This window comes from Arachis stenosperma, chromosome 4 (assembly GCF_014773155.1).
Source record: "Arachis stenosperma cultivar V10309 chromosome 4, arast.V10309.gnm1.PFL2, whole genome shotgun sequence".
In the NCBI taxonomy this organism is placed as follows: domain Eukaryota; kingdom Viridiplantae; phylum Streptophyta; class Magnoliopsida; order Fabales; family Fabaceae; genus Arachis; species Arachis stenosperma.
Genome location: NC_080380.1, coordinates 148,911,990 through 148,938,768, shown reverse-complemented (window position 1 = coordinate 148,938,768; position 26,779 = coordinate 148,911,990). Strand labels below are relative to the sequence as shown.

At 33.0% G+C, this 26,779-nt stretch overlaps 2 protein-coding genes across 2 annotated transcripts; both read right to left on the bottom strand.

The window, feature by feature from the left end:
• Positions 1 to 14,691: 14,691 nt before the first annotated feature.
• Positions 14,692 to 16,493, bottom strand: LOC130977038 (uncharacterized). Its single transcript, XM_057902035.1, has 2 exons — positions 15,336 to 16,493; positions 14,692 to 14,820 (listed from the first exon to the last, which is right to left on the bottom strand). The coding sequence occupies exon 1, from the start codon at positions 16,346 to 16,348 to the stop codon at positions 15,434 to 15,436; it is 915 nt and encodes a 304-aa protein (XP_057758018.1). The 5' UTR covers positions 16,349 to 16,493; the 3' UTR covers positions 14,692 to 14,820; positions 15,336 to 15,433.
• LOC130975932 (disease resistance protein RPH8A-like) lies at positions 16,359 to 19,119 on the bottom strand. The gene is made up of 3 exons (XM_057900648.1): positions 18,605 to 19,119; positions 16,471 to 18,206; positions 16,359 to 16,411 (listed from the first exon to the last, which is right to left on the bottom strand). The coding sequence occupies exons 1-3, from the start codon at positions 19,117 to 19,119 to the stop codon at positions 16,359 to 16,361; spliced, it is 2,304 nt and encodes a 767-aa protein (XP_057756631.1).
• Between the last annotated feature and the right edge of the window lie 7,660 nt (positions 19,120 to 26,779).

The following is a 26,779-nucleotide window of genomic DNA, read 5'->3' as shown; positions in this document are numbered from 1 at the left end:
TTTGTATAGGTGCTTTATTTAAAGGATTTTGATAAAATGTATTGACCATTTCTACTATTTCTCTTGCAGTTATTACTAGTCTTTGATGTTTTGATTCATAACTTTTCAATCTTGTTTTAATTTATAATATTCTTTTTTGCATGGATTATTGTATATAAAATTTTTTATCTGTTTGTCTTTTTCTTTAATATAATTTCTCAAATCTTCAATAACTTCTTTTATTTCTACACTTTCTCCTGTTTCTAAATATCTGTTTAATTTTTCAATTTCATTCTCCATTTTTTCTTTCAACAGCTTTAATTCTTTTAAGTCATAATATGATTTTCCAGGCATTTATAAATTTTTTAAGTTTAATTCCAACTTGTTTATATTTATTCTTATTTCTATCCTTTTTATTATAAGATCATCAATTTCAATATGAAGATTGTTTAATTCCCTTTTATACTCCTTTATTTTACCTTTTAATTTTCTCGTCCTATTTCTTTTTATTTTATTTTCTGGTTTTTCAATCTTTTTATGCTTCATTATTTATTTTAAAATTTTTGCAAACTCTATCATTGATTCATCATTATTTCCTAAAGATTCTATTAATTTCTCTAGCTCTTCAACTTCTCTTTTCAACTTGTCATAGATTATTTTTAGGGCTTCAAATGCTCTTTGATTTATTTCAGAAAACTGTAAATAATTCAAACGATTTTTTCTTTCAATTAGCTCTTGTTTCTTGTCTTGATAAGTTACATATATTTCTTATTTATTTATTGTCATGATTTAGTGTTTAGGGTTTCATTTAATTTTTCGACCTTTTTTGTTAGTTCTTTTATTTCAGAATTTTCTTCTTTAATTTTTAACTTAGATAAACTTAAAGGGCTATTAATTTTAGATTCTCTTATTTGAAAATTCGATGAAACTAATTTGCTTGATGGTTCTTTTAATAATAGAACTGGGTTTTCAATAGCTTTATATTTTGGTATTTCTGTTTTTACAATTTTCTGAAATAATTCATCAACATAAATTCTTTCTCTGTTTTTAAATATTATACTATGATGGCTATTTGTTAAAGCATAATTTATTGCATATGTAATTGAAAATGGTTCATCGTCTTGTTCCATTAGATTTTTTCTGTGAAATTTATAAGCCAAACTTATAGATCTTCCAAGATTTTCAGTTGATAAAGGTATAGCATATCCAAGATGGGCATTGAATTTAACATTTACGTTTGCCAAGTTTCCATGAACAATTTCAATTATTTGATCTATTGGGTCATCAGTAATTCTTTTATCACAGATTGCTAAGCTTATTGGTGAATTAATTCCTTTCATATATGTAGATTTAATTAAGACTTGTATAGTACTAATATGAATCCATCCAATTTTAGATCTTTTTTGTTGATCTTTAATTTTCTCAATCTGTTTACTCAATTCTTCATCATTTATCAAAGCTATTTCAAGTTCTCCATTAGCGGATTTTATCTTTATAGGGGCTTCAAGTTGAATTTTTCCATAGTATATTATATTTTTTCTATTAAAAACTTCTTTTAAAAGATTTTGTTTATTAAAATTTTCATTTGATTTGAGATTTAATTCTGTTTTTAGAACAGCCTATTTTTCATTATCTAATAAGGCAGATAATCTATAATAATCAGATTCTTCCGTTAATTCTAAACTTTCTAAATAATTCATAACTAAGAGATTAGGATAAAGGCGTACCTTTCTGGAGAAAAACTTCATTTATTTAGTATATTTTACATAAGATGTTTTTATCTCCAGAGGGGAGATTGTAGATACTAGCTCCAGAGGGGAGTTTAGAATTATTTTTCCCTAAGGGAATTCTTTTTTCAGACTACAGAATCGCCTCGGCAGCTTCCTCCTTGCTCTCCTAGCATATGAGTACTCTTAGCCTCCTGCTTTCTGTTTTCTGATGCCTTCTACGATTGCCTAAGCAACCTATTTATAATGGTTGGGTCTGATGGACAGTTCCCATCCTTACCCTTCTTATGACGTCATTGCTTACGTCATTGTTTATTATCTTGCACCAGCTACATTGTTGGTGCTCTATGACCTAAGCGCTTACGTCACTATGCAATAATGTTGAGAGATGCTTCAGATGTGCTGTCCTCCTCTTTCATTATGTGTCCTTCAGATGCGTTGTCTTCTTCCTTTATCATGTGGGTTGATTCCGTTTCATTATTGCTTTCTTCAGATAACTCTGAGACACATAGCTGGCACTTGTGGTCTTCTCTGTCTTTTATCAAATAGTAGAGATTCCTCTTTATCCCTTCGGGGTGCTTTTCTAAGAGTCCAAATAAGTTGTAGAATGCTGATTCAAATTCCACTAAGAGTCTCATCTCTCTTTCTTCAATTTCATTCCTTTTACTGGACACAAGCAAAGTATTTCTGCTTTTATAATTGATTCTTGTGTGAGATTCCCTTGTTATCTTTTGAGTTCTTTCGAAGACCCTTGCTAGTGTGCTGGCTAGTCTTCCTTCATGACTGTAGATTGTTAAATCTTGAACTTGATCAATTGGTTGAAAATTTCCTGGGAAGACGGACATGAAGATTACTTGATGTGCTGGAACCAAGCATTCTTCTTCTTCATTAAAAATAGGTTGACTATTCGTAAATTTTAGGGATATATCCCTTGGATTTACGTTGTCAATCATATTTTTAAATCTCTTTACTGCATCAATGAATCCTGCAGGAAACTCACTAATAATTTTCAAATCATTAAAAATTAAAATTGTATCAATTAATCCATACTGGAAAAACTGATAGGTGTCAGATGGGGAAGCATCTGGAAATATAACCAGCTTTGTTAGCTGTTCTTTGGCAATAGGATAATATCCCAAGATTGCCCTTTTTTCTTCAGTCCAATTCAGGACTATGTTAAGGGTTTCTCTGAGATTTGATCTACAGACCCTTTTCTTTTCCTTGATTTCAGCTCTTGTAGGAATGTTTCTTATTATTCCTGTTCTCTGGGTTTGAATTGGAGCTTTATCTGCTCTTTTTAGGGTTTGCTCTGGATGAAGAGCTTCATATTCTCTGAAAGATTCCTTTGCTTCTTCCAGTGTTAAAAACCCTCCTTTATGAATTATCCTTAATTGATATGTAAATGGTGCTACTTTTTCCCAGGCATCATATACTCCTTTCATGGGGCCATTATAAATTACATAATATTTTTTATCTTGGGTGGATTTTTTGATAATTTCAGCAATTGTTTTATTTTCTGGAATTTTTTCTTCACCTGATTTGTCCACCACGCTTGGCTGGCTGAACTCTGATGGTTTTGGTTGTTGTGTTGATTTCATTGCTTCGATGGCCTTCTTGAGGGATTGGATCTGTGTCCTTATTTGCTGACAATGCTTGCATTTTTCGAGTTCTTGTTCGTATTTCTGAATTTCTTGATCTAATGCGTTGTAGACGAACTCCATTCTCTTGTTAATGTATCTGCAATAACATTTTTGTCACCCTTAATATATTCAATTTTTATTGGATATTGTAACAAAAATAATTGCCATCTTACCAATCGTCCATGATTATAATCAACTTTTAAATTATATCGTATGAAACCTGTTAGGTAACTTGAATCTGTCCTTAATGTAAAATCTCTGGATAGTAAATCAATTTTCCATTTCTTAAGAGATTTAATTACTGCTAGAGTTTCCTTTTCATGAGTGGTATATCTCTGTTCTGTTGGAGTAAAAGTCCCTGAAATATACTTGCAAAGTAATTCCTTTGGGGAATATTTAGAATCTAATGATTCTTTTTCTTGTTCCAAACTTTTTATAGCTTTCTTAGCTTTTAGACATCCTGACCAGGTTATGTCTGAAGCATCTGTTTCTACTATTAAGTAGTCATTTTCTTTTGGAATATAAAGTTCTGGAAGTTTTTCACAAAGTTCTTTAATTCTTTGAATTTGCATATTATCTTTTTTATCCCATTTCTATTCTTTTTTAGTACTTATTTTTGGAAATAAGCTTTTAGTGTATTCTGTTATATTCTTTAAAAATCCTTGATCGGAAATATAATTTATACACCCTAAAAATCTTTGTAATTGTTTTCTATCTTCTATTTTATTAAGAAATAAATTTACCTTTTCTAGAACATTTGGTTGAAGTTTTAGCTTACCTTGAGTAGATAGAATTAATCCAAGAAACTCTATTTCTTGTTTTGCTATTCTTGCTTTCTTTTTGCTAAGAACTAATCCTTTTTCTTTACATCTTTCTAAAACTATTAATAATTTTTTAAGATGATCTTCTTTATCCTGTTTTGTAAAAATTAGTATATCTTCATTGTACACTAAAACAAATTCATTTAATTCTTTTAGATTTTCTTCCATAAATCTTTGATAAATACCCGGGGCTTGTTTTAATCTGAATGGTAATACATTCCATTCATAGAGCAACACACTTGTTGATTCTTTTGTTGGGCAAGTAAAAGCAGTTAATTTCTTTGTTTCTTCGTCTAAACGAAGTTGCCAATATCCTGATTTTGCATCAAGAGATGAAAACCAAGTTGCTCCTTTGATTTTTTCTAAAATAGAATCTTTTCTTGGAAGTTTATGAGCATCACCAATAGTTGCTTCGTTCATCTTCTTATAGTTAATAACCATTCTTCGTTTTCCCTTTTAATTTCATTATTGTTTTCGACATAAAAGGCTGGAGCCGCATAAGGACTTTTACTTAATCTTATAATTCCTTTTTCCAAAAGATCTCTACATTCTAATGAGAACTCTTCTCTATCTTTTGCGGAATAAGGAATTCTATTTGGAACATTTATCTCTTTTGTAGGATCTTTTAATTTAATGCTTATTAATTCGTTATTTGTATTTTTAATATCTAAAGGATTTTCAGCACAAATTTCATCCAAAAGTTCTTCTATCTTTATTTCAAGATTATTTTTCGGAATATTTATCTGAAAGTATAAATTTAAATAACATGTCTCTAAAATAGAAAATATTTTAAATTTTAGAATCTTGTCTATAGTAGTAGTTGATATTTTTATACGTTTTGATTTTTGATTTATTGAAGAATCGTGTGGAGCTTTTAAAACTATATATGTTAATTCTTGAATGAATGGATGATATAGCTTTAAAAAGTTATTTCCTATGATAAAATCCATTCCAGAATCTAACATATATATTGATGGAACAATGAACCTATAATTTTGAATAAAAATTTCAACCATCTCTGCTTTTTGGTCAATTTTATGTATTGATTTATCAGCTATTCTAACTCTTAATGGTTTCTTTAATTTTTTCCAATCAAGTTTTATATTTGAACTAGCAAAGCATTGTGTTGCTCCAGAATCTATGAAAGCATTTATAAACTTTTCTGTTATTTTTATAGTAATAAATGTGGCATTATTACTCAGTCTCTGAGTCTGTTTCTGAGACATATTCAAAAATATAGTCTAAGTTATCATCAGATTCCTCTAATGGTTCCATGAAACAAGACTTAGCAATTTCTATTTGTTTAGTAAGATCTTTTTTATCCTTCTTTTTCGAGCATTTATTTGCATAGTGTCCTTCTTCTTGGCAATACCAACACTTACAATTTTCTTTTTTATTCGGGCAATAGTCATTTTTTTGTCTTTTGTTTTTATCGTTATTTCTTTTTCTAAAATACCTCTTTTTTCTCCAGTTTGGATAGTATTTTCTTTTTCTAAATTGATATTTTCTTTTTCTTTGAAAATTTTTATTAAGACCATATTTTTGGGGTATCTCTTCATTATTCTGACAACAAATTCTAATTATATTCGCAAATCTTTTTTGAGTTGCTTCTTGCATACAGCGTTCTTTTATTTCCTCTCTTATTGCAGAGGTTGCTCCACCAAAATTATTTTCAATTGTTCCTCTATTTATTTCTCTTATAAATCTTCCCATTATAAATTCATTAGCAGGATATGGAAGTTTTGTTATATACATACTAAGATAATGATTTTTATCTTTTTCTTTTAATTTGTAATAATGTATTCTATATTCGCATATATAAGATTTCACATTACATAGATCATATATCTGAATATTAGCTAAATTGGTTTTTTGCTTCTTGATATTCTTTATTATAGACTTCTTGTTTATGATCTATAATATTTTTTCCAAAAAATTCTTTATATAGAATCATCATTATATATAATATCTTATCATAAGCTGTTGCTTTTGTTGCTAAATCTTCTATTATTTGGTTTTCTATTGATGTCATATAATCTCTTATAGTTCATTTAGTATGAAACCCTATGTAATTCCAAATATCTCTTCCCGACAATTCACTAAGCTTTGGATTAGTAAAAGCTTCTAATAAAAAGGAATTCAGCCAATTTTCGAAAATTTCTTTTTTATTCTTTTTACAGTCTAAGTCAAGCATTCTTTCTCCTTCCATTTCCTGGATTTTATGGACGTATTTTGATGGTATTTTTGTATATTTTGAATCTTTATTTATAAACCCTTTTTTAAAAGCATAATTGTCAAAACCTGTTTCCCATTTAAATTGAGATTGATTATCCTTAGATGTTCCAGCTTCATTTTTAACTTGTATTGGAATTGCTGGTTCTTCGTCACTTGAATAATCTAAGATATGTTCTTCATTTTCTATATTTTCAGAATTTACTAATTCTTCTTCTATTTAAAATTCCTGTTCCATAATATTATTTTCTTGAGCCATTTTTAATTGTTTAAAAAGCATTGTAACTTCTTCTAATTTTTCTTCAATATTCATAATTTTAGTGGTGGTTTTACTTTTAAATCTGTTATGTTGATTATGTTTTGAAATTTTTCTTCCTTGGGATTCTCTTTTTCCTTATTTCTTTGAAATTTTATGGATGTTAATATTTCTTCAAGCATATCTACTATAGAATTTAATTGTGTGTTAAAAGTATGATATAGATGTGGGGAATCATTTCCATGGTAACATTTTTTAGAAATTCCGTGTGAAAAATAAGTTTTTTCAGGTTTTTGAAGTCTTTCAATAAAACTTATAGTAAAATAAAGATTTTGAGAAAAATCATTTTGTATTGATTTTAAGAATTCGGTGTCATTACAGTTAACATTAGTTAAAATCATTAATTTTTGATCTATTAATTTTGATAACTTAATTATTTCTTCTCTTAAATCTTCTAATTTACTTTTTTCCATTAGGTGACGCTTTTCTTTGTGAAGAGTTACGGTTTTGAGTGAAAAGTATAGCTTTAGGATGTGTGGTTTAGATTTTGCCACATCATTGTATTTTTAAATCTGTACAGATTTAGATCTGTACCATATAATTTTCTTATTATAAATCATACCAGGGAATTTAATATCAATCTAAAATTATTTGCATAATTTTAATAATTCAAAACTAACGATACCATATACATGTGTATTAAATATACAGGAGTTATTAGATTATAAAATATAAACAAATATATATAGAGCTGTGTTGCTGTATGCAATTTGCTAGTTGCTGCACAATTATTGCATGTGGTGTCCATCAAGCGTGTAAAGGAAAAAGATACCTGAAGAAATATAGGCATACAGTATAGGGATGCTTCTATCAAGACAGAGAAAACGTCTTCTTTTAAAAATATTTTTTAATGATTAAAATTTAATAAATATAATTACTTAAATTATGTTATTTTTGTCAAAATTAAGTAAGATACATTAATTTGATCAAAAAATAATGAATCAAATTTTGAATTTGTCTAAATTAATATTATTTTTTATAAAAAATGACTATAATACCTTTATTATATAAAATGACTAAAATACTCTTTTATATATATATATATATATATATATATATATATATATATATATATATATTCTAAATTCTAGCCATTTTCTTCTCTATCGTTATAAGATTAAAATTTAAAGTTTTCAAAATTAATATATATATATATATATATAATAGGAATATTTTAGTTATATTTTATAATAAGAATATCGTAGTAATTTTTTATAAAAAATATTAATTTATACTGATTTAAAATTTAATTTATTAATTTTTTTGTTAAACTGATTTGTCCAATCTAATTTTAATAAAAATAATACAATTTAATTGATTATATGTGTTAAATTTTAATTTTTAAAAAATATCTTTAAAAAAAGATATTTTTGACATCTTTATCTAGTGACTCCCATTTAGTATAATAGCGATGTTTTAGTTTAGGTGATTTGATATTAATTATTAGTCCAACAAAACGTTTAACGAGTCTTCATAAAAAAAAATTAATATCAACTAACAAAAAAACTCTTAAACCAATAAATTAATTTATCTTTTTAAAATACGTTTTTTTTTTGTCGATTCTGTTTTGTCCAAATAAATAAGTGATATTTGGGTGAAATTTTTATAAAATTACACAAATGATGGAGAAGAATTCCGTTGATTGTCAAAATAAGTGGATCATATATAGGAGAAGTGGCCGAAATAATTGAAAGAGAGTATTAGGGATAAGTAATTTTTGTGTTTAGTAACCATTAATTGGTCATTAAAAATATTTTTAATAGTGCGAGATTATATTTAATGATGAGAAATCACTCATTTTTCTTTTGATAGTTAGATGTTGATCCCTAGACTTTATCTAATTTAAATATGATAAAGTTGTTGATGTATAAAATGAAAAAACGATTTAGGATATAGAAATATGATATTAGAAGTTTTTTTTGTCAGAGATAAATTACATAAAATATAAAAAAACATGATACAAAAGTATATTTATTAATATGAAAAAAATGTTACATTTAAATTTTTTTTGTCAATAAAATTCAATCAACGTATTCTAATTTAACAAAAATCAGTTAACTAATATTATTTTAAATCTTATTATTTAATTTAGTTAATTACAAAAAATTTGGATTCCTCTAATATAAAATTTGGGACCAACAAATTGTCATCATCCATAATTTTATATTATACCATTGTTCATCACATTTCTATACTACACCATTATTTAAACCATTTAAGAAATTATTAGTGGGGAGAAGTTGCTTGGCACATTAATAAATAATAATGATCGAAATCATATTTTAGTCATCCAAAAAACACAATCAACGATGAAATAGTTGGTGGATTGATTCATGAACTTGCTTGGTGACTTTGGAATATATTATTCGCTACTTGCAATACTTTGATGAATGATTTTTTTTTGTGACCGAACATAACACAAAGAAAAAAGATTTAAAAAAAAGAGTAGCATTCTTCTTTAATAATAATGTCTAAATTATTAGGGGACAGTAACCACTCTAGATACACCTGCTTGTTTAAAGCAGCAGTCTTAGTCATTAAATCAGCTGCTCTGTTTGCTGTGCGCTGGATGAGAACTAAAGTAGCTGTCCAATTGCGCTGGAGCATCTCTTTGATTTTGTCAAGCAGATCAGAGTCATTCCTAATCATGCTGGTTGTGCCTCGCGAAACAAGAAGAAACGCATCAAGATTATCAGTTTCACAGATGACCTCTTTGCACTCGCAATCCCAAGCCATAACAAGCCCTCTCCAAATAGCATGAAGCTCACAACAGAGAACACTAGAAAGAGGTATACTGGCAGAACAACCTTTTATCCAAATTCTCATGCAGTCTCTAATAATACATCCAAAGCCAGCTAATTGCTCATTTTCAAAAATGCTTGCATCGCAGTTCAATTTACAAACATTCATTGGAGGTGGTTCCCAGTTATATTTCAAAGAAGAAGGAATAATATGTTTTTAGTTGGTAACAACATTAGAGAAATCTCGAACAGCATGTTTAACCAAGTGAACAATTTTCTCCTTATTCCATGGATCATCTTGATGGAAGATGTCATTGTTCCTATCCCTCCAAATCCACCAAAAGGCCGCTGCAAAGAGAAACTCATTGTTGTTGAGGTTAGAACGAATCCAAGACACAAAATCCAAACTAGAGTCCTCAGTGGTCATTCCCAAATTTAAGCTAATCCAAATCTGACGAGCTTTTTGGCAAGTCCTAAAGCAGTGATTAATATCCTCTTGAGTAAGATAACATCTCTGACAAAAATCAGAAGTAGCAAGACCTTTTTGAAATCGGTACCTAGCTGTGGGAACTCGGTTGTTGAGGCAAGTCAGAGCAGACACTTTATCTTCTCCGGTATTCTCAAGCGCCAAAGCCAAAGCCAATTTTCATTATCATTCCAGCCAAATTTCTTCTTCAATAGCCATTCATACCCGCTTTTAGTCAAGTAGGTGAGAGTATTTGAGTTTGTCCAAAACCAACCTGTTTTATCTCCTGCCTGCTTGATAGGATCAAAGAGCATCAACTCAAGTTTAACTTCTTCCGGAATAATTGTGCAAAGAATATCCCACCGCCAATGCCCATGGTGCCAGACATCTTCTAACTTCAAGTGAGAATCAGAAATGTGCACAAAAGGAACCAAAGGAGCTAGCGTTCCACATGGTCGCCAAGCATGATACCAAAAGGATTGAGACATCCTGCCTGTACACCAATCAAAACCATCACGAAGCTTTTCTATTGTCTTATAAATCGCCCGCCAAGTGCTTGAAACATTATTAGAAAAATTGGGTGAAAAGCAAGAACTCCCAGATAAATATTTTGCCAACATAATTCTTACCCAAAGCTTATCTTTATTATGTAGTAATTGGCAAACAAGCTTTCCGAGTAAAGCAAAATTTACACATTGGGTATCTCTAATTCCCAAGCCTCCATATTTTCTTGGAGTGACAACTTTGCTCCACTTGACCAAATTTAAGCAACGCTCCCCACCTTTCCCTTCCACAAGAATTGTCTAAGTACAGAATCAATCTTTTGACAAATCGAAGTAGGAAAAAGAGTCACTTGCATCTGATAAATAGGAAGAGAAGAAGCAACAGATTTAATTAAGCAAAGCCTGCCTGCTCTGTTAAGGAGCCGACCTTTCCAACTAGCTAGCCTATTCTTGATCTTCTCTAAAGAGTCCGAAAAAATAGATCTAGCAGCTCGAGGATGATTAAGGTTCACCCCCAAGTATTTGCCTAGGTCACTAGTAAAGGGAATATGAGAAACACCAGACAACATTTCCTTCCTTCTATTAGAGATATTTCTAGAACAAATAGCTTTAGATTTTTCAATGTTAACCTTCATACCTGAAGCTTTACAGAACAACTCCAAGGTGTGCATAATATTCTGAACTTGACTTTTTTTTGCTTTACAAAAAAGGAAGAGATCATTTGCAAACATCAAGTGAGAAACTCTAGGTCCCCCTCTAGAAACAGCCACACCATCCCAAATACCCTCGTCAACTTGTTTGGAAATGAAGCACGCCAATCTCTCCATGCACAAAATAAATAAATAAGGAGAAATTGGATCTCCTTGCCTGAGCCCTCTGCGAGGTTGGAAGCTGTCCAATCTATTCCCATTCCAAAGGATGGAAAGATTTGAGGCCTGAACACAATTCATTACAAGCCGAATAATTTGAGAAGGAAAGCCAAAAGATTCAAGAGTGTGCTTAAGAAATTTCCAATCAACTCTATCATAAGCCTTTTCTAAATTAAATCAATCTTAAAAGCCATAGCTCCTTTTCTAGACTTTGTCCGCTTAAGAAAGTGAAGAACTTCTTGGGCGACAATAATATTATCAGGTGCTCCTCTACCATGAATAAACCCTCCCTGAGTTGGGCTAACAATCTCATCAAAAAATGGTCTTAATCTATTAACCAGCACTTTAGTCACTAGCTTATAAATTACATTACAAAGGCTTATTGGCCGAAAATCCTTCAATCTAGTTGGAGGGTCGCACTTAGGGATAAGAACAATCAAAGTTTCCAACAAAAAATGCCTTAACGTCTCCCGTAAGAATGCTTTCTGAACAGTACGCGATACCTCATGACCCACCACATCCCAATATTCCTTGAAGAAAAAAACTTGAAAACCATCCGGCCCAGGAGCTTTGAACGAGCTCATATTATCCAGAGCTTCTTTAACCTCCAACATTGTTACTGGTTTAGACAAATTATCACAAGCATCATGGCTAAGAGCTGGTATAGGAATTTCTCCCATGCAATTAACCTCAACAGGCTCAGTAGAACAAAAAATATTTTTGAAGAAATGAACAACCTCCCTTTGTAAAACTTCCGGATCATCAGACCAAGTCCCATCACTGACCAGCAACCCATGAACCTTGTTAGATTTTCTTCTAAGGATGGTTTGCATATGGAAAAAGCTAGTATTTCTATCACCATACCGAACCCATTGATCTCTTGACTTCTGGTACCAAAGCATTTCTTCCTGGGCCAAAATTATATTATACTCAGCTCTCAATTCTTCCTCTTTGTACTTTAGAATCGGATCATCGTCAGCTTCCATTTTCCGTTGAATACGATTCAAATAACCCTCCAATTCCCTCTTTTTAATAAAAATATTGTCGAAAACCGTAGAGTTGAATTCCAACGAAGCTTCTTGGACCCCAGCAACTTCCTATGGATGCCAAAGTCTGTACTATTCCAAGATTTCTGAACAATGGCCTTGTAACCAGGATGCGTTGCCCATGCCGCTTGGAATATAAAAGGCCAGTTTCCTTTCTTGATAGGAACTCCTTGGTATCGGATAAGTAGGGGACAATGATCAGAGTGGAAACGACTAAGAACTTCAACAAAAGCTTATGGAAAAAGAAGGCGCCATTCTGTAGTACAGCAAGCTCTATCCAATCTCTTTGCAATTTCTTTGTTTCCTTGAATTTTACGAAATCAAGTAAACCGTCTTCTAGAGGTTGTCAAATCAAAAAGACCACAAGAATCTAAAGTACTTGCAAAGATATTACTGCGATTCGAATAGAAATTACCCCCTTTCACCTCATGAACACTCAAAATATCATTAAAATCCCCAACCACCACCCACGGGTCCTGAATGCACAAACCAATATCAAACAGATGACTCCATAATTCTACTCTATTAGTGGCTTGAGGGCTGCCATAAACCGCACTACAGATCTATCTTTGCCCACCACCGTTAATTTCCAAAGTTACACATTGATTATACCAGCAAATTTATTATACCAACTACTATATTATTAAACTCTTGATATTAGACTTAACCAATCTTAACTTGTCCTTTAGCATCGCCAAGTCATATGTTGAGGATGATGCTCACTCATCGATAGACAATGATTCTTATGATGAAAGAATAGAGAGGTGTAATAAAGGTGGAGCTATCTGCTATGGTCATGGTCCCCTCCAATTTTGTAATTTTTCTCTTTCAATTCAAGTAATGGAACCCAACCAAAGGGAGCAAACGTCAGTTTCACCTTCCGCAACTTTCTTAGGCAGTGCATGCTCTTTAAGATTTCTTCTGCTTTTGTTGATTCATGGTCTTGGTATGCAGTTACATATAAACTGAGTGTTCTCAAGATGGGAAAGTAAGCATTGCCCAATAAGCTCCCTAGTTTTGAATTGGCATACACATACCATAGGATCCTACTGTGCTAGGAAAGGACAATAATCTACGAGCATTGTTAGTGTTGTTATCATGGTTGTTGCTGTCTGATCTGATATGCACAGTTCCGGAAAAGAGATCATGGATCTGACATGTTTTCACGCCTTTCCCATCACTGCTTCTCCTTGCTACTTGTACCAAATTACGATCCACCATCTCCCTCAAGTATTGCTCAATTAATATTAAGAATCATGTGCATATATATTGCTATTTCATGTGTAGTATAGTTAATATCTTAGGCATGATACAAGGTTTAAACCTGTAATCTTCAGATCACAAGTCACCAATGATTATGACATTGTCACATTGAAAGCATTAAAAGAATCACTTCCATCAAATAAATACTAGTGACCATTTAGCTGTATTATGTGCCTATATATGCAATATTATTAAGCTCAAAGATAAAAATATCCGCTGGATGCAATGGCCCAGCTGTTGTTGGGGCATACCTCGTTTCAATGGGAGGTTACTGTGACTTGAGGGGGAATATACTATAGTTTATAATGGTCCTAGCTTTTGGTCTGTAATTCTGTATTAGCTTTTGGTTATGATTTTCAATTTTTCTTTTATACATCTTACAGAAGGAGATGTTGCTGGTATATTATACTTCTCTAGGATTTGGTAACTTGTTATTTCCATATGAATGTTACATTTATGTACACAACTATTATTCACTAGGTGTAAATAACTATATATTATATTTTCATATATAGAATATATAGCTGTTATAAGGAATACAATTAGCCTACATATATTATATTTTCATATATAGAATATATAGCTGTTATAAGGAATACAATTAGCCTACATATAACTCTAAAATCACTATAACATAATATAGAAACCAATGAAAATTAAATAAAAAGTTTGTCCTTAATACTTACTTACACAGTTATCTATATATATTATTTGAAAGAAACAGGAATGTATATCTTGCCATTCATATCAGAATTTGATATTTGTTTCGGCAAAAAAACCTACCCTTGCATCTGCAAAATTTAAATTAAAGGTGGAAGAATTTAGTTAGAAAAATTCCTATATATTCCTATTTCCTAGAGTGTACTAGAAAGCATCCACAACTACTTATTTTTGACTTTTAATATGATCAAGTATTATAAATGAAAACAAGAATTTATAATCTAATTATATTTATTATATTACAATCCTGTTTGCTTCAGAAACTTCTTGTGTTGAGCACAAAATATAGAAAATAAAAAATAACATGAATATGCCTTAAGATACTTATTAGCAAACACCACAAAGAGATTCTTCATTCTTCTTCTTGTGTCTGTTTCTCCTTCACCTTCTGCTAATAAGTGCACTTTGATAATACTGCCAAGGTGTTTCAATTTCTGAATCTCCCCAGCTTTTGCATAGATGCACTTTGATAGATATATGATGGAGTGATGCTGAATCTTAGCCATGATAAAGGGTTTAACGTTATACACTAATAATATGAACTCATCTCATATTTATTTATAACATAAAGGAAACTACATGTGATTCAAACCCTCAATATGTTCAATGTAAAAGAGAATCATAATACAAATCTATCCAAGGAATTAGAATACCAAAACAAGAACGAAGAAGTGTCATTCAAAAGAAAAACAACTAATGAATGGGTCTCTTATCTTATATAAACTCCTCACACTTGCAAAAGTAAGAGAACATAAGATTATTCAACACCACATCTAACTCAAAACCTTAATGTAGTAAATTAATGGATCTCTCATCTTATAAACTCCTCACTTGTCTTTGCTTTCTTTGATGTGGGACTAATTTCGACACTCCTCACACTTGCAACACTAACTGTTAGAATGATTCAACTTATTAGCAAAAGCATTGAAAAGAAGTTGCATGAAAATGTAACTAGACAGCATAAATCATGTATATGCCTGTTCTCATGAGTCTCAATAAAAGAAATATATACCTGCTTTTGGGAAAGAAGCAATGACGACGACGTGAACATTAATGCCAAAATTCAATAAAACTGCTGGCCCCCTAGACTTTTCCAAAAATTAATCAATATCAATCAATCATCATCATCTTCATCATCATCGGTATCATCATCATCATCATCATTATCGGTATCATCATCACCTTCTTATTCTTGTTCATGTTCTGAAAACTCCAAGTTTTTACAACCCAAGAACGCCGTTGCTCAACATGTTCTGAAAACTCCAAGTTGCAACCCGAGGAACGCATTTGTTCAGGAAGGTACTCCAACTTCAAGCCAGGGCACTCATGGAAGACTGCACGTTGAAGGCAAGGCATTGCACCTCCTTCTAATGTAAGACCTTTGACCTGCACCTTTTTCATGATAATCACTTGAAGCTCCCGAAAGCTCCTCTCATCAGTACCACAATTAAGGAATCCTTCCATACATTGCACTTCATATAATTTCAAATTTTGAAGGGTGGGGATTTGTCCCAAAGCATTCATGGCTTTGGTGCTGAAACCCACATACCATGACAAGGTAATCTTGGTAAGATTTGACGGAAATACATTGTTATCTAATGGAACATATTTAGAGGTCATATGCTCAAGTTTTAATTCACGTAGATTGCTCAAGCGGCGTAAGCAACTTAACTTTCTTTCTGCTGAATGTAAACCCAGTGTTCTCAAGTTGGGAAAGTAGCCATTGTCGAGTAAGAACTCTAGTCGTGAATCGAGATGCACATAGCATAGGGTTTGGAGATTCTGCATTTTTTCTTTTACCCCTTCTTCATCAACTAATAAGTGCACTGCATATCTACTGTGGAGATGTCTTAGTTGCTTTAACCCCTCAATATTTATGTCCTCTGCAGAATGTTCTAGTATATGTAATATGTGCATACGATGAAGCGGATAGAACCGGTATGGATCAGGAAATTCCACTCTCAAGATCCTGAGGCTTTTCAACCCCTTCAAAAACCCAGCATTCTTTCCACTAATTATATCCATCTTCGATCCTTTAAAATATAGCACAATAACTCGGTAGCCTTTTGGAATATGATGTGACCACCCCTCTGCATCTCCATACACGAACAAGGAACAAGTGCGTGATTGACTACATGTTACCAAACATGCATAGGATCCTATATCCTTGGGAAAGGATAACCTACGAGCATTATTATTATTGTTATCAGGGTTCTTACTCTCTGATATGCACAGTTCCCGGATGAGGTCGTGGATCTGACATGTTTTCACGCCTTTGTCATCACTCCTTCTCTGAGACACTTGTACCAAGTTACGATCCACTAGCTCCTTCAAGTGTTGCTCACCAATATCTTCAAGTTCTGCGGGTGTTGCTTTTGATCTTCCACTTTGGATTGGCTCTTCTATGAGGCCCTCTGTTATCCATAGACGGATTAAGTCTCGCGCACAAATCTGATCATCTTCGGGAAAAACTCCAAGATATAGGAAGCATGGCTTGATGTTCTCAGGCAGATCATCGTAGCTAAGCATCAATCTCTCCTTCATCTTCTTACATTCCTTGTCTTCAACAATACGCAAATGAGGGAGTAGTTTCTTGATTCTTTTCCATTCATCCCCTGATCTCTTCGTTTTTGCTACAAACCCAGCTGTGATTTTGATAGCCAGTGGTAAACCGCTGCAAGTGTTGGCAATTGATCTACCAATTCGTTCTAGCTTGGGAGGACATTTTTCTCTGCAAAACACTTCATTGCAAAACAGTTTCCAACTTTCTTCTTTATCCATGAAGGAAAGCTTGTGGTGAGGTTTCTTTGATCTTAAAAAGTAGGCCACCTGATCATTCCGAGTTGTTATTAGTATCATGCCACCATCGTTGTTTTCTGGGAAACAACCCTTTAGAGTGGCCCATGCTTTAGTGTCCCAAATATCATCAAGGACTATCAAGTACTTTTTCCCTGTCAAACATTTCCTCACCTTCTGCATTAACTCCTCTTCACTACTTGAATCTTCATGTTTAGAGGTGGATGACTTCAGACAGTTGAGAAGACTTTTAAAAACCTCCTTCTCTCTGCAATCCTTGGAAATAGTTGCCCATGCACGGCAAGCGAATAGCTTCTTGACCTCATCGCTATTGTAGATCTTTCGAGCAAGTGTAGTCTTCCCTATCCCACCCATGCCAACAATGGAAACAATGTTCCCATCACGGGAATCTTCTTCCATGAGTTGCTTAATCACATCATTGAAATCTTTCTTCAATCCCACTACATATTCTTCCTTCACAATATGATTACTGCTTTTGTTGCCTTCGAATTCATCACATTCACGAATGCAATATGTCTTAGTCTCAACACCATCTATCACAGGATAATTATCCAAGAGATCTTTGTCCTCTGTTGTTATGATGATCCTACTACCAGGACCAAACAAATCACCACTTCTTGCCAGCAACTCTAAATGCATTTTACTATCAACGTCATTTAGAACCAAAAGCACTCTTTTATGGCGCAACCTCCGCTTGATTTCCGAGGATCCGGTAGATGTGCAATCCACAGTGCTTACCTCTACACCCATATCAGAAAGAATCGCCTTTTGGAGATTTTTCAGGCCATCAGCGCTTTCCTCTAAAGTTTTACTTACACCGAGAAGAAAACTTGCCTCTTTGAACTCATGTTTGATCTTATAGTATAGCTCCAAAGTGAATGTTGTTTTGTCTATTTCAGCATCTTCTTCGTAAATACCCACCATACGAAGAGTATTACGAGATTTAAGGTCCAAAAGTGATTCCACTGCTTCAAATTGAGAATCAAATCTATTCAATAGTTGCTTGATCTCTCGATTTTTTGCCAAGACTTGTTCAGCAATCTTGTCAATGACCTCAGTTTCATACCTACAATACAACAACCTAATATTAATCTATGGATATGCAATGTTAAGCAATTCACTATGGACTTAATAAAAGACACAGGTTAAAAAATTAGATAATTTTATAACAAAAATGTTAGGTGTCAAGTCTTGTGAATAATCAAGTTTAATTAAGTTGTTTACAAATAAAAATCTATTCGCGTGCTACTTCTTTCTTTTTTAATAATCATCGCTGCGTCTTCTTCCTACGCTCCTTTTTTCTTTCTCAATACGTTTTTGTTGTCGTCATTGCAGCTACCGTTATCATTATCTTCGCTATTACTACTGTTGTCTTTTTCTGTTGTTATTGTTGTCATTTAATTTTGTTTCAAACTCTACTACTGATTCTAAGTTCTAATTAACCTCCCTCGTAAAAGAACTCACCCTTTATTCTTAACAATGTGTTGTCCGCATAGCCCACAAATTGTAGATAGAGCCGACTCCCACGCTGCCACAGTGTCTTTGCCGTATCTCTCTTCATGTTTTCTCATGGCTTCCTTAGATTTGACGCTATTCTGATATCTAACTTCTGAAGGCTCCACGTGGTAAAAAACTGGAAAAACGGCGCGATTTCTTCCATTGTTGGAGTACTTGAGTATCTCCACTAGCTCCACGAGGCACCACGAGGAAGACACATAGTTTGAACTCATCATAACAATGAACATCCTTGATCCTTTAATGGCTTCCACAAGAGTAGATTTAATTGGGTCACTTAGTTTCAGACCCGGACAATCTCTAAACACTTTGAGGTTTCCGTTTTCGGCGAGTTTACGGTAGAGAGAATCTGAGGATATGTATCTTGTGTCTTCGCCTCTAAAGCTCAGAAAAACATCGTACATGCCTTCTGATAAGGATGACGACGACGACGACGAGGACAAAGCTGCTCCATTGTCGGCCATGATGTGGTGTTATAATTAAGTGGAGATCGTATGTGTCTGCAAGCAGGAGATGTCCAATTAAGAAAAAATAATAATAATAACAATAAATAAATAAATAATAGTAATAACATAATGCATTTAATTTTGATATAATGACATGTAAATATAACACGGCCTATTATATTTTAAATATAACTATCATTGGTTTAAAGAAAACTTCATATGAGTTTCGGAAAGGAACCTCACCTAATCTTAAGTATTTCCATAATTTTAGTTATAAATGTTGTGTTTAATAATAAAAAAAATTTAAAAAGTTTGATCCAAAATCTTATAAAAGAATGTTTGTTGGATACTCCACCATTAGCAAAGCATTTAGGGTTTACCTCAAAGAATATAGAACAATTAAAGAATCCACACATGTGTCTTTTTGTGATTCTAATTCTATTCTAAGTGCTGTGTTAGATGATGACGCAGGTAGTGAAACTAATGTGAATCAACAAGCCAATCAAGAAAATTTTAAGTCTGTCCCAACTGTTGAATCTGTCTGTCCTGAAACGTCTCGTCAGAATGAATGAGACATTTCTGTTTTGTCTCCTGAACAAGGCAGAGAATCCAGAACAGAACTGTCTATTGAAATTTCTTAAGGCAGAAACTTTTTTTAAAGGCCACGTGAATGAAAATTTTTGAAGGGTTACCCTCATGAATTTATCATTGGTGATCCTTCACAAGGCAACCACTAGATCCTCAAGCAAGAAGCAAATGGAACTAAGCAATGTTGTCTTCTTGTCCCAATTAGAACCTCTCAATATGAAGCAAGCTCTTGAAGACCCTTCATGGGTTAAAGTCATGGAGGAAGAGCTAGCACAATTTGAAAAGAATGAGGTTTGGACTCTTGTACCAAATCCGAATGGTAAAAAGGTAACCGATATAAAATGAATTTTCAAAAATAAATTGGGTAAGGATGGAAGTGTTGTTCGTAACAAGGCTAGACTAGTGGCCCAAGGTTACAATCAAGAGGAAGGTATTGATTTTGATGAGTCATTTGTTCCGATAGCAAGAATGGAAGCAATTAGGTTGCTTCTTGCCTATGCTGCCCACAAGGGCTTTAAAATATTTCAAATGGATGTCAAATGTGCTTTTGTTAATGATTTTATAGATAAGGAAGTATTTGTGGCTCAACCCCCCGGTTTTGAAAGCAAAGAGTTTTCAAATCATGTTTTTAAACTCTCAAAGGTTCTTTATGGCCTTAGACAAGTTCCAAGAGCTTGGTATGAAAGGCTTAGTGCCTTCTTGTTAGAAAACAATTTTCAAAGGGTACCACCGATACTACTTTGTTTATAAAAGAGTCTAATGATGATATCTTGCTTGTTCAAGTTTATGTGGATGATATTGTGTTTGGTTCGTTCAATGAAGCCTTGTATGAAGAGTTTGGAAAACTTATGACTAGTGAGTTTGAAATGAGTTTAATGGGAGAATTAACCTTCTTTCTTGGTCTTCAAATTAAACAAACTCCTAGCAGTATTTTTATTCACCAAGGTAAATATGCCAAAGAGTTAATAAAAAATTTGGTCTTGAAAATTCCAAACCAATGGAAACTCCTATGCATCCAAACACAAAACTTGACAAAGATGAAAATGGAAAAGAAGTAGATGAAACAAAGTATAGATGAATGATAGGATCCCTCATGTATCTTACATCCTCTAGATTGGATATTGTTCAAAATGAGGGTGTGTGCTCAAGGTTTCAATTTCACCCAAAAGAATCCCATCTTTCAGTCGTTAAAAGAATCATTAGATATATTAAAAGCACTTGTGATCTTGGCTTGTGGTATCCTAAATCTAATGAATTTTGTGCAGTGGAGTTTCGTGATGCAGATTATGCGGGAGATCAAGTGGATAGAAGAAGCACTTCCAAAATGTGTTGCTTCCTTGGAAACTCACTAAACATGTGGTCAAGCAAGAAGCAAGCTACTGTTGTCCTATCAACGGCTGAAGCTGAATATATATATGCCGCTGCATGTTGCTCACAATTAATTTGGTTAAAAACTCAATCGGAAGATTACAAATTGAAAATCAATAGTATACTTCTGTTTTGTGATAACATGAGTGCAATAAATATTTCAAAAAATCATGTACTACACTCTAGAACCAAGCACATTGAGGTTTGATATCACTTTATTAGGGAACATGTGCAAAAAGGTACTATTGATATCCAATTTATAAAATCTGAAGAGTAACTTGCTGACATTTTCACTAAATCACTGTGTGAAGATAGATTTTGTTCATTAAGGAACAGTTTGGGGATGATGGATTTAAGTTTTATTGAAAAAATGTGAATTTTATGCCTCTGTTTGTTTTTGTCTCGTAGGCAGCAGGGAGACAAATCTAGGCACATGATGAACAAGTCATTACACAGGGGGAGATTGAAATATGATATCTTGGACTCAAGCCCGTTCAACCACCTTTGAGCCCATTCCATGATACTGGCTCATTATTTTTTTGGAATCACGTTTTTAATAAATTATTTTTTAAATAATTTATTTTTGAAAGGATTTCACATCATATCTTTTAAAAGGAAGTTTTTGTCAAATCAAATCTTTTTCCCATATCTTCTCCCACCTTTCAAGAAAAGGTCTTTTTAATTTTTAATTTCTTGTTAAAACTGTTTTTATTAAATGCTAATTGCTTTAAATGAGTTTTCATCCACTAAGCATTTATGATGATGTAACTTCTCTCCACTTTCTACTCTCTTCGGCCCTCTCTTCAGATTCTCCCTCTCCATTCCATTCTCTTCATCATGAGAAAGAAACTTGCCACTCGCCGAAGCACTCGAACCCCCACAACCCAAAATTCTCCATCATCTAAAGGTCCACAATCCCATATACACATACACATTCATTCTCATTCGACCTCTTCACCCTCTTCTCACTCTACGGACTCCATGGCAAGAAAAGGAATCCATGCAAGGACTTTAACAGGGCAGGAAGCAGCATCATCAAAGAGAAGTTCAAAGAGAAGAAGGAGACACATCACCTCCATCTCCACGTCCGTCATCACCACCACCACGACGTTCTACCCCTCATCCCTCAAGTCGGTCTCAACATTCAAAGAAGCCTATCCTTCATGACACCAGAGAACCTTCCAACCTTGATTCATTTGACTTCAAAAATAAATATGGTAAAAGCCACTCTCACTTTGATCCTTTCCGCTTTATATCTTGTACAGCTTTTGAGTTTCACTCTCAAGTGTTGGTAAATCGTCATCTCTATGCCTCTTATGTGGTTAATCTTGAAAATCTTTTTGAAAAAGGAATTAATTTCATTGCATATTTTGATGATTTGAAATGGTCTCCTATTTTCAAAGTTCAAAAACTAGTTTACCCAAACTTGGTACGTGAATTCTATGCTAACATGATGTTTCATGATGGTGCACTGCATTCATATGTCAAAAAGGTCATCTCACTTTGAATCATGATACTGTAAGTGCTGCTCTAGGGTATCAAGATGAAGGGGCCAGGGCATACATGTCTGGTAAATGGGATAACCATACTGGTGTTTTCCTTCAAGTTGCTCTGACTCCGGTGTGTGAAAATTTTTCTGCTCTTGATGGCACAAATCTAACCCATAAGGCTCTCGGTCCTGTGCGAGCCTTACTACACCGAATCATCACTCATATTTTGATGCCTCAAAGTGGCTCTTACCAGAAGGTTACTATTTGTGACAACCTTGTGCTGTTTGTAATTCTAAACTCTGCTTCTATTTCATTTGCCTATCTGATGATTAAACATATGTGGGACTGTGTCCGCAGTGAAAAGAAATCCAATTTGCCATATGGTATGTTTCTGACATGTATCTTTAAGTATTTTAATGTGGATCTCAGCAATGAGCCAGTTGAGAACATGGTCACTGTAATCAAAGGCGGAGGAGTTCCCAATTCTGCTAAAGAAAAAAAGACTAAGAGTTCCAAGGCATCAGTATTCACTGAAAGTGAAGATGAAAGTCTTCCTCCGGATTCTTCTGACAAGTCTCGGTTCTCAGAAACAATAAAAGATGTCCTTACAGAGTTCTCTAATATGTCCAGCATAATGGTCAGGTCCTATAAAGAGGCGCGAAAGCTCATCTATTTTGCAGGTTCCTTCCTTGATGAAAAAAGGAGAAGCAATGGGTTGGATGATTTGAAATTAAGATTAGGGTTGCTGGCTGATTCTCTAATTTTAATTATTATTTGTGCTATGTTTTATTGGCCTTGCTCTGATCCATCATTTTTGCTCTGTTTTGAAGGCCGGCTAGTTGCTTTGTTTGCTATGTATTCTGAATGTACTTTGTCCTACTCTGTTTCATAAATTTGCTAGTGCAACTTTTTTCTAAGAGCAGCATGTTATTAGAAGAATAACAACTTGAGCCTTGATTATGTTTATAAAAATATATTTGCTCAAAAATCAAGCTCTTAATTGATAAATATGGTTTTGCATCTTAAAGTTCCATGTTTTAAAAATATAAATTTTTTTTTGGAACTGCTTAAGCATGTTTACAGGTACTGCTTCCATAGGATATATGCACACCTTACGGGAGAGCAATTTGATCAATTGAAAGGGGGAGGATTCGGCCAAATTTTTAAGGGAGTTTTCTAATCCTAATCATTTTCAATTCATTCTTAATAATGTTTGTCATCAAGGGGGAGATTGTTGAGTTTGAAAAACTTGAATTATTATGATGATCAAATATTATTAATATATTAATTAGAAAATTATTTAAAGGGATAGCAAAGCTAATTGGGCCAAGAAATAAGTACACAGCCCAAAACAATTTTCTTCTTAGACCAACAAAGCCTTGGTCCAAATTGAAGGAAGAAAGAAAGACTCCAAGCAAGCCTCGGTTACCTACTAGATTGTGGAATGGAATTCAAAATTCAAATGAATTAATTGCTTGCATAGGTAACCAAAACATAAAATTAAATTGAGTTAATTTTACATTGAATTCCTTGTATCTTCTCTCTCATCTCTCTCTTATTTTCGATTGTCATTCAATCAAAAGAAGAATAAAGAAAACAAGTTATCAGAGAAAAAGTTAACAGTGGCCTATGGAAGAAGAAAATGCTAGAATGAAGAAAGCCAGTAGAAAAGGAAGATTTGAAGCAAAGTATGGCTAAATTTTTGCCATTGAAGGCAAGATTTCAAAAAGAGCTTCAAGATCTTCCATGCCAAGAAGCGTGAAAAATCTGTCTTGGTCAGAGAAGAAGATCTCAGTGGCTAAAGCTCATTTTCATTTTTGTTATTCCAAGATAGAAGGTAGCTACTGGAGCTACGGAAGAGGAAGAAGCAAATATGAAAAGCGTGAAGCTGTCAAGGGTTAGAGGTTCATCAAGGGTCAGAGTTCTTTCTTGGAGTCAAAGTCAAGATCAAGGGCTCAAAATAAAGGAACTTGATGAGAAAGGTTGAGAGAGGTACATGCATGTTGGTTTGCTTTCGGTTTTTCCTCTCTCTTCTCTCTGTCTGAACCGCTGCTACTCTGGGTTGGAGAAGAAGTTGCTTGGTTGAACCAGTTTCAACCTTAGAAGCTTCCCCTTCTATAATAAGGATGAACGGCCAAGGGTTGAGACAAGGAGAGAAAGCACAAAGTTCTCATAGCTACCCTAAGCTAACAGAGTTCTTCTCCTTCAATGGGTTTCATTCTATTTTCTTTTTCTTAGTGTTGTCTGTCTAAGTCTCATAGTAAAAGGCAAACATAGTAAGATTTGTAAGAAAAAGCCAGTGAGAAGAAAAAGGTAATGGTTAATACTAGAAAAAAAGTCATAGATGTCTCAGAGTTTCTTTGTATATCTGTATGTTGTGTTTCATGATTTTGTGGGGATTTCCATGCAAGTTGGGTTAGTACTTTGTGGTTGAAAGTTTGGTAGGACTCCAAGTCAAGTTCAGATTTGGAGATAGAATCTGGATTTGTCCTAGATAGGGTTGGATAGATTCTAGGAAAAAATTGGTGTATGTAATCTGATGATTATAGTAAAATTTCATCACTGTTGTGATGGAGACTGGATGTAGGCTGCATTACACTTAGTAGCTGAACCAGGATACTTTTGGGTGTGATTCTCTCTTTCTCTTCTACTCCTGTTCTGTTTTTATTGTGTTGGGGACAAAATTGAAAAATATCTCCTAATCGGTTACGAGACAAAAAGAAAATGTCTCTTGACTTGTTATGAGACAAAAAGCAGAAATATCTCCTGAAGTTCCTTTAAAAATCAGAAAGTAATATTCAACATAAAGGGGCTAAGATTCAACCCCCATTCTCTTAGCTACTGATTAATTACCATCAATAAAGAAGTTTGAATATTTGATATTTATAATTAATTATCATTGTGTTTGAGTATAATTTTGTCACTGTTATTAAAGTAGTGAATTTATTTTAACTAAGAGTTTACTAATTATACAACTGTCTCTTAGCTTGTAGGGCTATAAATGCTCTACTTACTCACTGAGTTGTAAAAACTCATTCTGTTCTTTCATTTTTTTTAGATATGGGTCTTGATCCTAATCCAACTTCATTAGTTCCGCTCTAATTTTGTTTGTGTTGGTGAGCCCTTTACTGTTTAAGGGTTTGATGTTTTGTGTAAATGGTTTTAAAGCTCTATAGACTTGTTAAACTGCTCCATGTGACACAGACAGGATCCGACATTAGTTATTAAATATGTTGTTTATAAATATTCTAGTAGATAAAACTAATAGATTATGCTTTGCTGTAATATTAAAGTCGAATTTTATGTAAATATGATGATTATGTTTTAAATATGAGACTGAAAATGTGTTGCTTTTTAGCATAATTGGAAGTTCTATTTTTTTCTATTTTCTGTAATATCAATTTCTAAAGCTTGCTTTGGAAAATTTTCCTAAGCGTCACAGCCAGATTGGATCATGACGTTTAAATTAATTTGTAAAGAGAGATGTGAAAATCAGACCATTTTAGTAGCATTTTTTTATAATTAAAATATAACAATGATGTTAAAAACTTATTTTGTAACCCACTTTTTTAAAAATTTTAAAAAGTGCAAATTCTGCAACAATTTATTATCAAAATTGATACAATATTTAATAATAATAAGCTGATAACAATAAGTTCATTTTTTGGAGGCAGTGAAATTAAATTAAGTAATAATAATCCCTCTAAGTTAAAAGTTTAATTAATTTTGATTAGAGATTTAAACTATTTATCCCTGTCCATTAACAATTTCACACCCAATTAACTTCTCTGGTCTGCGCTCTTTAAAAGTACCACGTGTTCCTTTCAGATTGGACATTTGTCCTTAACAATCTTAGCGATTGTTTTGGTCTAGCCACCTTAGAAGTCAGTCAAGTCACCAACATAAAAACATGCCTCTTGATTACATAAAAGATAAAACTTAATAATTTATCTTAAAAAAATATTTAATATAAGGAAAAGACAGCAAAAAGCAAATAAAATGAGACTCTCCAAATCATTGTGTCCACGAGGTAAGGAATTTCTTCCTAGTAGTCGTTCATCAAAAAATTAAATAAATAAATAATGCAAAAAGCAACAAATGGGAGCGGGAAAGCAATCATGAAAGCTAGCAATAGTGCAAATTGTATATTTAAAATATTTAGACTCAGCAACTACAAAGAAACTCGTTAGCGCTTTTGTTTGTAATGACTAATGACTTCAATTCACCTACTC

Excerpts from the sequence above, each read along its gene's own strand:
- LOC130977038 (XM_057902035.1), bottom strand. The coding sequence starts at position 16,348 with ATGGATATAATTAGTGGAAAGAATGCTGGGTTTTTGAAGGGGTTGAAA.
- LOC130975932 (XM_057900648.1), bottom strand. The coding sequence starts at position 19,119 with ATGGCCGACAATGGAGCAGCTTTGTCCTCGTCGTCGTCGTCGTCATCC. Across the intron at positions 18,207-18,604 it reads CACATTGTTAAGAATAAAGG|GTATGAAACTGAGGTCATTG; the intron begins GTGAGTTCTTTT and ends GTTGTATTGTAG. Across the intron at positions 16,412-16,470 it reads GGATATAGGATCCTATGCAT|GGGTGGTCACATCATATTCC; the intron begins GTTTGGTAACAT and ends GGAGATGCAGAG.